The 14,405-nt window shown below is 45.5% G+C and overlaps 1 protein-coding gene across 6 annotated transcripts in view; it reads right to left on the bottom strand.

Moving 5' to 3' along the window:
• Positions 1–2,525: 2,525 nt before the first annotated feature.
• Positions 2,526–14,405, bottom strand: part of LOC112569743 (estrogen-related receptor gamma-like) — a 36,984-nt gene continuing 25,104 nt past the window's right edge. For all 6 annotated transcript variants that reach the window (XM_025247617.1, XM_025247614.1, XM_025247613.1 and 3 more), the window contains exons 6-7: positions 14,007–14,279; positions 2,526–13,767 (exon numbers count right to left, since the gene is read on the bottom strand). In XM_025247617.1, the coding sequence (XP_025103402.1) occupies positions 13,526–13,767; positions 14,007–14,279 (515 nt within the window). In that variant the 3' untranslated portion in view covers positions 2,526–13,525. The remainder of the gene's footprint in view (positions 13,768–14,006; positions 14,280–14,405) is intronic.

Here is a 14,405-nt window from a genome sequence, read left to right as displayed (position 1 = left end):
TGTGACCGCCAACTATACTTTCCGTTGCTGGGTGTCCCACATCTCACCAAACACGTGGTAGGTGCCCCACATCCCACCAAACACGTGGTAGGTGCCCCACATCTCACCAAACACGTGGTAGGTGCCCCACATCCCATCAAACACTCGTCTTGGGATGTTTTGTTCAAGAACACCAAGATGTCTCGAAGGGAAAAAGCAAAAAGTACGATGAAGGCTCTTGGGAGATAAAAACACATTCGTTAGAGTATTTATTATAGAATGTATTCTACTGGTTGTACATCCCCCAGCAGTAAATACTGCCACCACCATCATTCGGTATCTGTTACCACGAATTGTGTCACACGGTGGACTCTCTCCCCATCCTCACTGCAGGTTCGCTTGCCAAGAAAACCATCGGAGACGACAACCGCCACTTTCTGGAAGTGGAAGAGCAAAACGAGATGTCAGTGAAACTAGTTAAAGCAGTAAAATGTGCAGCAAGTTATGACTAAACCCATTGACATGTGTAGGTGGATTGCTGTCTGTCTGCCGAGACCAACGCTTAGTCTCTTGCGAAGTTCTCCGCTGTTAGTCTCGGCGAGCCTAAACAAAGAATGTGACTAAACCGGAAGCTTTGTAGTAGCATGCCTCGTTTCAGTCAGTTAACTGGAAAAAATCGTCTACCAGCAGTCTAGTAATACAAGCTCGTGCTAAACCTAACCTGTGCAGATACAATGTCCTCCTGCAGTACCACCTGACAACCTTAGCTGGTGACCGTCACGTGACACCCCCACCCTCTGCGTACTTCCTCTGGTAAAAAAGAGAGTTAGAAGACGGCGTTTTCTCAATTCTTTAAATAGCATTGCCATTAGATGATTATCCTGCTTACTAATCTATTTTCTTCCTACTGACTAAAAACAACATCGTAGGTTAAAGACAAGGATACAACATCAGCGCAGCTACCGATGTGAAGCGAACACTTGTCTTGCACGTTGTTGATATTCTTGTCTAACAAAGGCTCACAAACATGCTGACGGACTGACAAACAAACAAACAAAAACTCACCAGAAATGTGAGACCTTCATTGATTTGTCCAGTATATTTCACATGTAGAGCTCAGCCTCTAGATGTCTTAGCATGACCTGTGAATGTGCGTCAGCGTGCGTCAGTGTGGTGCCCTGCCAGACAGCTGCAGGGGGCACCCTGCCCTACGTCAGCACCTGTGCCCCGGGGCGTCAGTCAGTTGATGCTGCTAGATGAAGACAACTCCCACCACACACCCCAGGGATGCTTTTCTCCGTCAGTCCCAAAATACTGACACTTTTTTTTTTTATTTCTTTATCGTGTCCAGTGATATTGTTGGTCTTCGTGGTGGTGGCGGCGACGGCGACTACAGCTGATTATTTTCAGAGGTGATGAGGCAGTTTGGGCTAATTGTTCGGTCTGGCTGTAGGTACATGATGTCTGGATGTAGAACTAATCGTCCTCGCAACTCACTCACTTGATAAACTCTACTGGCCGTCATCTTGTACTAGGCTTAGGTGACCTGGGGTCACCCACTGTATCTGCTGCTGTGTGTGAGAGAGAATATATTGCAACATGTACATGTATGTATTAAGCAGTGCGAGCACTATCTTGAATTGTCCTTATGGATAAATAAAGTTGTATTGTGCTCGTTCTTTTTTTAATGGGCGCGATCTTAAGCACACTAACCCCGAATCGTTCAGATTTAATTGTCAAATGCTCACAAAAAGAACAGCTACCATACTCACGACACTGGCCATTACTTTCCAGGTTTTTTTTTAAAAATCAAATATTGAGAAGGGGGATTGGTGTTTTAGGCCCAGACAGCAACTACGGCTATATCTAAACAGCTGCCGCATGCAGAGAAAGAATAGCGCGCCCGAGACGAGATGTGAACCCAGGACTACCAATCCTACCTGTAGTGGTGACAGCGCTAATCACTAGTATCACACACTGATACCTGGCTACACACTCTCGTCACTGGTCACACAGCTCACTCGTGGGTTGGCAGCTTTATTCGCCGTGATTCTAATGAGTCAGTGCGATGAGCAAAAAATAATTTCCTCGTGCATGTTCATCGTCAAATATATTGCTAGGTGTATCTTTAGTATTTTATCGTGTGGTCTGTTCTCGCTGGTGTGGTGTTACACGCCGACAATCAGCCAGTCAAGTATCTCACACTTGCTATATGGATAGTAGTACTTTCCCGACAGACAGTAATACTTGCCACATGGCCAGTGATACTTCCCTCAGGCAGGTACTTGAGACAGAAGTGACACTTCTTACATACAAACTTTACACCAACTCACTAATGTTATAGCCTCTCACACTGCCTTTACATTCTTTATTTGAATTGGAAACTGTGTGTGGGTGTGTTTGGCATTTCCCGTTTTTCAGCTCTGCCGTTTAGAATTAACAGAACAGGTTATCTCTCTCTCTCACATACACACACAGAGTCACACACACACGCCCTTCACTTTCAGTCTGTAAGTGACTTGCAAATAGTGAACAACAAAGTAATATTTCTGCTTTGATGTTTTATTGCTATATACACAACAAACCAGGAGTCTCTTAAAAAAAATCCGATATATAGATTCAACAGGAGATATTCAACGCCTAAAATAGGTATTAAAATGCAGTTATTATCTCGATTTCGAAGCTACACAGAGCCGACACTCACTCTACTAGGTGAACACACATACACTCGAAAGCACGCACACCCGCCAAGAAGAAGTAGATGAGGAATTAGGAAATGAAAATAAAGACAAACCAGACAGAACTGCAACCACAGCTAACTACGAAAACTCAAACCAAACAAGAGTGCTTCTGAGCCTTCATCACCGGTCGGCCAGAAGAATGTCAGAAGACTTTAGTAGTAAACTCAAAGTTTTAAAAACCTGATAAACGCAGTTACATAATGTTTGTCAACTCATCTCTATAACTAGCGCTGGGCGCTCTGCACGTCTGCTGACACACAGTTCACCTTTTCTGCGAATCTTCTACAGAATCGCAATTTTCTTCTTTCGATCTGAAATGCGCAAACCGTGTCGAGGACGTCGTCTTACTCAGATTCTACAAGACGTCCAGATTATACTCCATGCAGTTCAAAATAATACATAAAAAGGAAAAAAAAAAAAAGCAGAGAGAAAGAATGAGAAGGGAGGAGAGAGAGAGAGACTGGCTCAAAATTTCAAAATTCACGCATTCAAAACTTGAGACATTTAATTTTGGCGAGATGTTGAAGATGCGACTCGGATTTGTTTCTCCTTTGCATTGTAATTAACTCATCACAATTAAATAAATGCTTATGGAATAGGAGAGCTGAGATAAATAAAACATATGTGGCCATCGGCTTTGTAAAGCACCTCTTTTTTTCCGAAAAAAATGTCTACAGTAGGTTTAAGACAGTTCTCTCTCGCTCGCTCTCTGTCTCGCTCACACACACAAGCGCACGCACGCACACGGATACATACTACCCGGCTATAACAAAGTGTTGACCCCTAAGGACGAGACCACGTTCACGCGTGCAATATCTAGGTGTAGATGTTGCTTCTGCGTGAAAACGATTGCCCTCAGACAGTCACTTTCACATTCCACAGCGGGGGGAAAAAAGTATTTGAGACACACAAAAGTACACAAAAAAAAATAACTACTTTAACTGTACTCAAAAAATTCCAGATACATGTATTTTTGGCTGAGCAAGCAGAACTCAGGAAAAAATAGTACAATGCCATCACCATGCAGCTGAACCCGACTAGAGTGGCCACTCGTCGCAAAATCAGCACAGCACCGCCTTACGAAGACGCGCGCATCTCCGCGGGGAAACAAAGGAGACCAGGACAGGACAGGATCTGGTGGTTGTGGGCAACGAGGCGTCTGAGTAGAGAGGACACCAGACTGGCGTCTTCTGTGGGTAGAGAGAAGAAGTGGAAGGTGCATCGCGAGCAGAAGTCAGTCCACGTGACCAGGCGTCTTCGCATCAGGTGGTCATAGAGCTGGCCTGGAGACGAGTGGCCTCTGAAGCGGGTTTACGTGCTGCATGGTGTCCGCTATAGTAGGTGCGCGCTTGATACAAACTAGTGAAGCACAAAATGAAAGTGGGGTGGGGGTGTGAAGGTGGGATCTTGACGACCAGCAAGCGAACAAATCAAAAATGGTTGGTAGTAGTGGTGGTGGTGAGAGGGTTTACGTGAGACGTACCGGCTCTGGAGATAAGTGTCTGGAAGGGACAGTGGGATGAGAGTCAACAACATGGTATGTTACACGCAAAAGGGGGTGAAAAAAAAAATAGGGCAGGAAAAAAAGTACAGCACACACCTGTCAGCCTCCACTTCAACAGTAACTGTATGACATTCAATCCATGCTGAAGCGGACGGCTGCTCTACGGTCTAACATTCGTGCACTATCACATCAGTATATGCGCGTGAACGCTTGGTGACTGGTTATGATACCAACAACAATAACAACTTGGGTGTAGATCAATCACATGGGTCTCGTTACCGTGAAACTGTAAGCTTGCATACAGACCCAAACAAGAATAAATGTTGTCACCACTGTTGACACATGGCAGGAAGAGCCTTTGAGGAAGTTCATCCCAAGTGAAGCTCGAAGCAAGACAATGGATGATCTCGAGACAAAGGACGTTGATATGAAGTATGGCCTAGGCAGTAATACTCGCCATGCTAGTGTGAGAACGGCAGTGGTCTGGATTCCAATCTAGTTCTGAGTTGAGCTGTGCACTGCTGCTCACGAGACTGGATTAGCAACTCAGAAAATACACTAAGTACAGGGGAGTCTCACTTCTATTTCTCTAGTTTGGCGACTGTTTTAGAGTATGCATAGTGGGCTTGGGCAGGGCCAAGGAATCAGAATATATTATCTTGGTATAACAATATGCATCCCGTCCCAACTACTAACCCACGTTAGGATGAAATTTGGAGAAGGGATTCAAAATCAATGATTAAATCAAGGTGCAAACGACTTGTGTGTCTGAAACTTAACAATCTTTACCATCTTTGAAACTGATGGTGAAATCAAAGATAATCTTCACACGAAGAGAAACAGAATCAAATAAGAAAAAAGAAAAACCTTTTTCTGATCTACTTTTGCATATCTCCGCAACCAACGTTTAGTCGAACCTATCTCAAGAACAGAACAATGCAGAAAAACCCAAAACTGACCCACGACGCACCAACAAAAGAAAGCGGGCCTGGGGAGGAAGACAAGTGGTGATCACCGCCTGCACACGACGCACCAGTCGTCACACTCAGCTGACATTTTTTTTTCTTTTCCATCCCTAGTCAAGACCGAGATGGCTGACCGCCACGTCTGCTTAAGTCTTTCAAGAATCAGCTGTGCATCCCTACCGCGGCGACAGGTGCTACTAGGGAAGCGGGTCCTACTACTCCCTCTGTCCCCAGACCCGGTAAGATGATGTGCAGCGTCGAAAATACACCGCACAGTCAGACTGTTCTTAGGCGGATTCGAAGCAGACACCTCCGTGGCGAGACTGTGGGGGACCTGCACTGGATCATGCTGGTCGTCATCCTGCCATCGGCACCCACGGTGTGCTACGTCATGGCGGCTGTGTCCTCGCCACGTAATTAATCAAGCTCCAGGATGAGCTCTCTGACTTGCTGGGAGCATTTCATTAAGGCTTTGAATCGTCTTTTTCCGATAATTTGTCTTTCCTTCCTTCCCCTTACAAAACCAATAAAACCAAGAAACTGGTGTGCAAGTGTGCCTTTGATAGACCCGCAAAAAGTGTTCAAAAAATTGAACAAAAAATAGCATAGAAAGGAGAAGAGTTTAGATGAACACAACCCCCATCATGTTTGATAAACATACCACGAGCGCAATAATACGCACATCTATACATATATTTTGATGTCGATGACGTCACGTTTGTCCCATCAGGTGACGTCACCGAAGGCCAAGAAAAGGCTCTCTCCATGAATGAGGCCTGGTGATAGGTTCAGTAAACACTGGTAACTGCCGTATTAGAAATGATCTTGGCTACCTTTAACTAAATTCTCAATTCTTTAACACAGAAATCGACTAACTCACCTCGTCAATGATGCTACACGAAACCGTATGCTATATGCACATATCACAAAGGATGAAGTTAACTCTGATGTCTTAAGAAAGATCCCGGCAATATGAAAAGATAACTCTGTTAATAAATTTGTGAAAAAATACTAGCAACATTCATGCAGACCGAGATACAATGTGTGTGGAACAACATGTTGAAACTCCAAAAACCAAAAACAAAATATTTAAAAGATCGAGGGAATGTAAACACAAACAGGGGGCTGAAGGTTTTATATATATATATATGTATATATATGCTATGTAAGCTGCAAGATCGTTAAGTTAAACACACATGCCAAAGAGCAAACTGGCATCATATTTTGTCCAGAAATCAATTCAAATAACAAGCAGAAAGCTACCCGTTCGGTTAAAACGTCTCTATGAACAACAAGATGGCAATGAATTTGTAGTCATGTGTTCTTTTAACTCTGTTTTACATCACCATTTGTACAGTACTTGCAGAGAAAGTCAAAAACAATTCATTGGGACAACATATTCGGCTGATGAAGACTATCAAACGCTTTCTCAAATCCTCACCCACTACAACTGCCTGTTGGTAATCTCAAATGTTAACTTCGGGACCACGAACAGCAGCAGCAGAGTGGTCGTGGGACTTTCCCACACAGAAACATTTCTACTATGATAGCCAAGCGTGTTGCGTTGTTTACCACAAAATAATCAGAGACAAAAAGTTTTGTAAGTTTTAGGATAACAGCAAAACAAAGAAAGGTACACAGAACCCTACACTTCCCTTCGCATACACAGGCAAAGAACAATAGGTTTGATGGGCTTTCCTTTTGAAAGGAGGTTAGTGCTAGCTGCTTCTTTAAGAAAAAGGATTGAAGGGACAGCAAGAGCTAGCTTTGAGGGTGGATGAATGTCCAGTGCATGAAGACACGTGTGTGTGGGAGGGAGGGGAGGAGTACCAGAACTTGATGATTAGCGAGGCTCCAGCAAGTGCAGCTGCTGTTTATGCTTGCATACTTGTGCGTTCTACTTCCCGTGATTATGCATCGGACACGCTGGTAATCGCAAGCTAAAGGAGGGAGCCTTTGCGAAAGCTGCAGGAAACTATGGCAGGATGGTACCATTTCCTAATTGGGTTTGGGGATCTGAGTGGACATAGACGAACACTGTGGCCAGCCAACTGACGGTAAGGTCTGGATGATCTTGCCAGCCCAGACCTCCCCGGCGGTCGCAGTGCCTTCGCTACCGCTTTTGGGCAAGGGGCAAGGGGCAAGGGGCAGTGGTCTCCATTTTCCGACAGAAGTAAAAGGCCATACCCATGTGGCGACCAAAAAAAAAATTCGTTGGGGGGTTAAAGGTCGATGTCTTCTGGCTGATAGAGACAGGAAAAGGCGGAGGGGTTGGGGAGGAAAAGTGCTAGGCTGGAGAGAGTAAAAGAAAGACTGGAAGACTGGATGCCGGCGCGTGGCTTGTGCCCCTCACTTGCAGCAAGGCCAAGACACCGATAGCAGGAGCGCAATCTCCGCAGCTGGCGCGAGCCTGTTGTTCCCTCCTCCTTCCTCCCGGCGTGCCAACAGTTCCTCTCTGTGTTACTTTGGCATTTGTCCGCGATAAGAACCAAAACGAGGAATAAGGAGAGAGAGAGAACGACGAGAAGAGCAGGTACGCAACATGGGCAACGAGAGAGGGCAAGACACAAGTCCGCGAAGGTTTGAATCCTTCCCCGTCCTCAAACATTTGAGAAAACGCGAAACGAAGGGGACTACTGGAAGTACGTCGTCACGTGATCAGTGTTGCGGTGACCTCTTTGCTCCGAGTGGCGGCTGGTGACCGTTTTGGCCTAGTTGGCATCAAGCGACGCCACTTTACAACACGGCTTTCTGATTAGGGCAGTGTCGTTAGCTACGTTCCTGTGTATACCGCAAAGGTCAAATGTCTTGGTAGTCATGCAAGGGAAGCTAAATGTCGGATGGGGCTGGGTAATTCCTGCAAGATGTTTTTCCGTGCTACTGCTGCTTTCTTCGAATATACGCACAAAAACAGCTAGGAGAGAGGACCATGGAATGCCCCCAAACTACCACGTTTCCCGCATCTCCGAGTAACTTCATGTCATAACGTGCAAGGGAAAAAAACCCAAAGCGGCCTCCTGTAGGTTTGGCGACAGCCTAGCGCCCTAGTGATAACGAGATAGTGGACAGGACTACTGATCTCAGTTGGAGTAGCGAGGTATTTCAGGTAAGTCAAATAAGGTGTCAAGAGAAATGGAGGCAAGGTCACAGTCACATTTACCTGAGATCGCCATATGATGAGGCCAATCGAAACATCTGACCATTACTGCCCGTCGCCATTTGCTACAGGTTACACAGCAAGCCTCTGCTTTTTAAATCCGCTTTTTAAAGTGTTCAGAAGAAAGAAGCTAATGACAACCACAAACATTCCTTTACATCTGCATCATCGTTCAGTCATGATTTGTCCTTCTGTGCATGACCTGACACATAGTTACAAAAGTCCTCAGGGAAATGGAGTTGGGGAGTCACGGTGTTAACAAGACAATAAAAGATGTCGACATGCTATTAGCGGAGGGAGGCAAACTCGGGTCGTGCGTGGACAAAACGACGCTTCCCATTATTCGCAACGCGTTAGTTGGCAAGCAGCATCTAAGGCAAGCTTCACACAGTCGTACGGCGAGCTGAACGTGCGAGCGAACAAACTCACATGTGGAGAAATCCTAGTCAAAGAAACGTCAGCGTCTAAAAATATGAGCGAGCTCTGGAAGAAAACTGGAAGACAAGCTGTAGGTGCAGCCTGCTCGGGTCTATAAACATGGCAATCTGGTGATCAGTGACAAAAACGAATCACTACGTCATCTGTAGCTGCCTACGAAGTCGAAAGCACTACGCAGTGTACGGTGAGATGGAATGGGCGCAGTCCGGGTGTGAAGGAGCGATAGTTCTACCCGACGGTTACATCCTCCCCCCCTCGCCTGGTCAAAGTGATATAAACTTACTGTTTGCCCGTTGTGAAAGATTCCAGTTGCAGATGGAGGACAATCTGGAAGTTGACACAACACAAGCACAACAACCGGGGTCATTGAGACCACGATAACACTTAGGTAATCAAAGGAATAAATTAATCGCCCGCGGAGAGGACAGAAAAATGACCGCCAGCTTCCTAGGTGCACAGAATGAAATCTACATCGATGGAGCTGCCAAGGCTGTCAATGCAAAACAACAACAAAACATTACAACACACAAACCAACCAAAATAACCAAAGTAGGAAGACATTCTAGTGAACGCCTTGCCATCTGCCACAGCGCCAGCTGAGGGTCCTGCTGACCGAGAGACCTGATGACACCAGCCTCACTCTGGTATCGGAAAGGAAGAAGATGCGAAGCAAACTAACAACAACCAACCTTGCACAGGTGGGAGAACGTCATGACTTGCCTGGGACACCCGTCCCACTTTACAATATTCTCCAGGAATCCCGCCCCCTACCTCAGACGGGCTCGTGACGTAACGAATGACGTATTTTGAATGAAGGCTTTGCGCGCGACACGTGGACGGTTGCCTCGTTTCGTCATCAACACTTTGATCATGAACGGGGCGAGTTGGGGGGGACAGCGACGACAAGCAAGACGGGAACAAAACAGCACGCGCACGCACACAGCACGTGTCAACCACATGACAAACACATCGCACGGGACATACAGCACGACTCGCCACCACCTCGTGCTCGGGTCATTACGTCACACAGAAAAACTGGTTTATGCCAGTTACAACTTTGAATGCCGGGATATAAGTGCTGCCTTTCTCTGTTACATGAAGGGAGAGCGTGACGACAACGATGATATCTGATGATTTGCTGACCAACGAGTACATGAGGTCAAGAATTGATTAATCGTGTTGACTGACTAACGGCTGCCATCTCTTCGTACGACCTCGGTGTTAGAGATACACTAACGGGGTGAAGGAGGACTGGGGGATGGGGAGGGGAGAGTAAATGATTTGTTTGTAGCTGTTTGTGACGAGTCATAAAGTGATTCATACGTCGGTATATTCTATCTTTTGTCCAGTTAAATGCTTTTACTTATGCTTGATAGTACATCTACAATGAACAAGGCTACATCTGTTACACAGAAATACACATCAAGTATCATTAATCAAAACTCACGGCAAATCAGAAGACTTAGCTTGTGTTGTACAACCTCTAGCCGTTCCAACAAAAGAAAAAAAAACAACAACACACACAAACACAGTCGATGACCAACACTTGATGAGCTGCCAAAAACAGCAACTTGGACAAAACTGTGAGTTATGCACAAACCAACTAACGTCCCCCTACAGCCCCTGCTCCCTCCCTCTCACACACATCATCTACATCGATTTGAAAGTTTTACACAGCTCCCTAGGGCTGTCGGCGTCTAGGCTTCCCACAATTCTAACTACTTATCCGACTTGGTAAGTCATCTGTTGCCCAGACAGTCTAACAGCAGGGCTTAGTGAACAGCTAGCCTGTGTATGATAGATAGTATACGCATACGGCGCATGGATCTTCAGTCCTCGGAGGACATCCAACAAAGAAACGATCTGTCGCGCTTTGTACATACCACAGAAAGGGCGAAGAAGCAGCTGCTCACGTGGGTGTACTCAGTCAAAAACATGAGACCTACACCGTAAGCCAGCTGTCGCTGCAACTTTATCAGGACAAGATGTTTGACGACCATCTGGGATGGGTATTGTGTCTGCCTATCCTCTCTTTTCTATTACACTGTCAAAGGGCGTAAAGTCATCTGCGCCATCGTTAAGAAACTGGGGAAAAAAAACCGATGACGAGTTCCCAACCACTACCCCATGTTCTTGTAATCAGCTTTGTAGGCGCAATGCATGTCTAATACTAGCCGAGGGTCGCTGGCAAATGAAGGCGTAAATACTTGACCTACATGGTAAACTGTTTGTGGTTTGAATAATACAGGTGGACAACTGCTCATCGAGTTACTGAACGTCAAACGGAAGGGAAGAAAGTGACTATAAAAAAGTGTGTGTCTGTGTGAGTCTATGAAGGTGTACATACAGGACAGGAGGCAAGGTGGCCAAGATAGTCCCTAAGCGGATTGTATCAAGCCTCGTCTGACCACAGACCCTATAATCGGTCATCACGTTCCTGTTACACAGCCTCGGTCAAAACATAGCACGAAGTCGGGTTGCGACTTCTGTAAGGACTCGGATGGTGGAACACGTCAACGGCCCCGCACTCCCCCGGGAAACACTGGTCTCAGCGTTTTGCGTGACTACACGCCACACCCCATTCTGTATTTCCCTGGGTGCTGAGAGCAAATGGATATCGGTGAAATCCAATTAACAGTCCAGCAAACACACCAACGCCATCGCAAAGCAGCTGCTAATCATACATTTGCTGCTTTGGTCTGCGCTACGTAGGTAGACCCCGTTGCCTGTGCGCCTACATAGTGGGGAATATATCTTGCTGTTTATGCTTCCGACTATATGGCAAACAACCAAAAATAAACAATGAATGCAACTGAACGAACCGCCCCCAATTTTAGGTCACAAGTAGATGTGAAGTTAGATACTCAATGTGGAAACTGGTGGCACAGCGGTCTGACGTGTACATTGTTGCTAACGGTAACATGTTTACATAGACTGCAGGAGACCAAACAATGATTCAACTGCTATTACTACAGAATCACATGGCTAAAACACATCCATATACAATCTTATTAGCCAAGCGACTTAAGATGGTACAAGAAAAAAAACAAACAAACTCAAACAAACAAACAGGTAGTTACATAGTGATGTTCGCTCCAGTTTCCTCTATGTACTTCTCAGGTGGCGTTCTTTTCACCACAGACTGTGCTGCAGGCCAGTCGTCAGTGAAACTCGTTCCATCGTCACACAGCGACAACAGAGGGAATAAAGTCAAGCGACTCCGTCCCTCCTTTGACAATGTCTAGCTCAGTCCAGTTCTGCACCAACATGCTTTTAGTGCAATAAGCACCGTCCAGGTGTTCTCGCCTCCAATGTTGGCAGTTCTTGATTTTGTTTATGCCCGTCATTACTTCTGCTACCGGTGTAAGCCCTTCAGTGACCATCTCTCAGGTACCAGTCAACGCCTCAAGCCAGTCACTACTTGATTTTTCTCTCCTACCGATTTCTCCATCACAACTGCATTATTCTCTTTTTTTTTTTCTATATGATGATAAAATGTGACAACTTTACTCACTGCTCACAATCGCCTTTCACAGATAGCACGTGTTGTCATCACTAATCTCACTTCCCTGACTTTACCTCTTTTTTCTCTTTCAATTTATTTTTTAGTTTGTCTAATCGAATGTTCTCGAAGTGGGCTGACGTGAAACAGAAAATGAGGAGCCTTTTCTGTGGTTGTTTTTCCAGCCTCTCTCAACTTGGATGACTCACTGTTGCCGGTCACACGGTAAATGACTGCCTGTCCTCCCTTTGAACTACACCTTATGTCATCACGCAGCACCAAGCCTGCGCCATTCAACTCCTCTCGAACAAATCTTGGCAGTTTGAGGCAAGAGTCGACGGGAAAATGGCACAAAACACAAATTATGGTCTTGAGTTTCATACCTTGTCGTAAAGAAGTCATAATATTCACATTTATGCGGCGGTGTTCCAAAGAAAAGGCCACCAGCGTCACTAGCTCGCTCACAGTCCATTTTCAAGTGTTTCACTTTCTTTGCTTTTTCTCCCCTGCGTATTTGAATACACCACAGTAACTACACAATGTTTGTTATTTCTGCTGACGTTAACATTGTCTCAATGCACAGAAATGATTGGTGAAGTACTCTTTGGAGTGGATTTTGGCTGACCAACAATTGTCCACGAAAGGTTATCTCTAAGAGTTCGTTCAGTTCGAAAAACAAAATTTGACCCAGGGCCTACAATACATACAGTTTAAAAAAAAACTGCTAAGGACTCACACAGCTATTTCTAGTGACACTGCAGGCAAACAAATTGAAAACGGTTTACATCTGAAAGCCTACAATCACTATTTCTGATCAGCTCTGACAAGGTGACAAAATTCTGTTATGTCGGTCAGAAAGCCAAACAATAAACTGAAAATCTGAACTAAAGTTCACAATATTCACAAATACTTAAAACTCTTGTGTATAATGATTTGCATAAAAACGAAAGACACAACAGCAACATCAACTTCAAATGAAACGACCTACGGACGCAAGCGGGCTGTGAGACGTACATGCGTTATTTTATATAAATGATCTACGACTTAGTGACAACAAAACACACAAAAATGCCTTAAGAAATCAACCCAATAAAACAGGACTTCACTGTTTCGTCAAAAATCAAACCAAAATAGCTTTTTCGTGGACCGTGCTAAACTGGCTGCTGGCTAGAGGATCTTACAAATACCTACAATTTCCATTACTAAAGTCCTCACTATCTAAGGAGGGCGGGCCAATCCTCAGGAATCTGCCTCCAGCATTTCTAAGAACAGTTTGTGCATCATGACACGACCGTCCTTCTTCAGGTCGAACCAGAATTGCTTGGCCAGAAGCTTTATGTGGTTGATGAGGGGCAGGAGAAAGTAGAGATGCCCCAGTCGATGGGGGTTGCCACAGTGACGAACCTTGATGCACTCGATCAGGGAGTCCTGCAGCTTGTCCTGAAGACCTCGTACGGTCTCCCACGTCTCCACCATCACGTCTGCAAGAACAGCCACCATGTTTAAGGCGTACAGCTAAACCAAGTTCTCATTAACACGCACACACATGCGCACAGTCTTAGATCAACTTGAGCCCAGATAAGTACCGTTACTTTTTCTTCTTGCTGGTTGCAAACGAGCATCAGAAATTACGAGAACGATTCTTTCAACAACACAAAAGTGCAACTAAAACCACATCTAAGGCTTTACTTAGATTGCAACCTGTAAGGGTGACACTTACTTATGTTACACAGGATTATAGCCTTGAGCAGCACATACTCCTCTTTGCTAACCCCGAGGGAGGTGAACATCTTGCAAACTTTGCGCGTCAGATTGTCGAGTTCTGGCGGGATTTTGTAGGTCTCCACCATGCTGGCGGGCACGCGCAGATCTTCGGCGTAGCAAACGTGGCCGTTGTAGGGGCAGGAGCGGAAGACCAGGTTGAGGCAGAGGATCTCCAGCCAGGAATGCTGCAGCTGGTTCATCTGGTCCATGAGCGATAGGTTTGTAAAACCTGCAGCAAACCGATTGTCTCATAGAGGTGTATGCCAGCAAAAGACAACAATACCGGAACCCTCGAAGTACTCTAGCGGTCCCAACAACAAAAGGGATCATGGTCCCCTATTGGACTCCTGTTGTT

The sequence above is a fragment of the Pomacea canaliculata genome, linkage group LG8, assembly GCF_003073045.1.
Source record: "Pomacea canaliculata isolate SZHN2017 linkage group LG8, ASM307304v1, whole genome shotgun sequence".
NCBI lineage: Eukaryota > Metazoa > Mollusca > Gastropoda > Architaenioglossa > Ampullariidae > Pomacea > Pomacea canaliculata.
The sequence above is the reverse complement of the archived record's forward strand: the minus strand, read 5'-3'. Positions and strand labels throughout refer to the sequence as shown.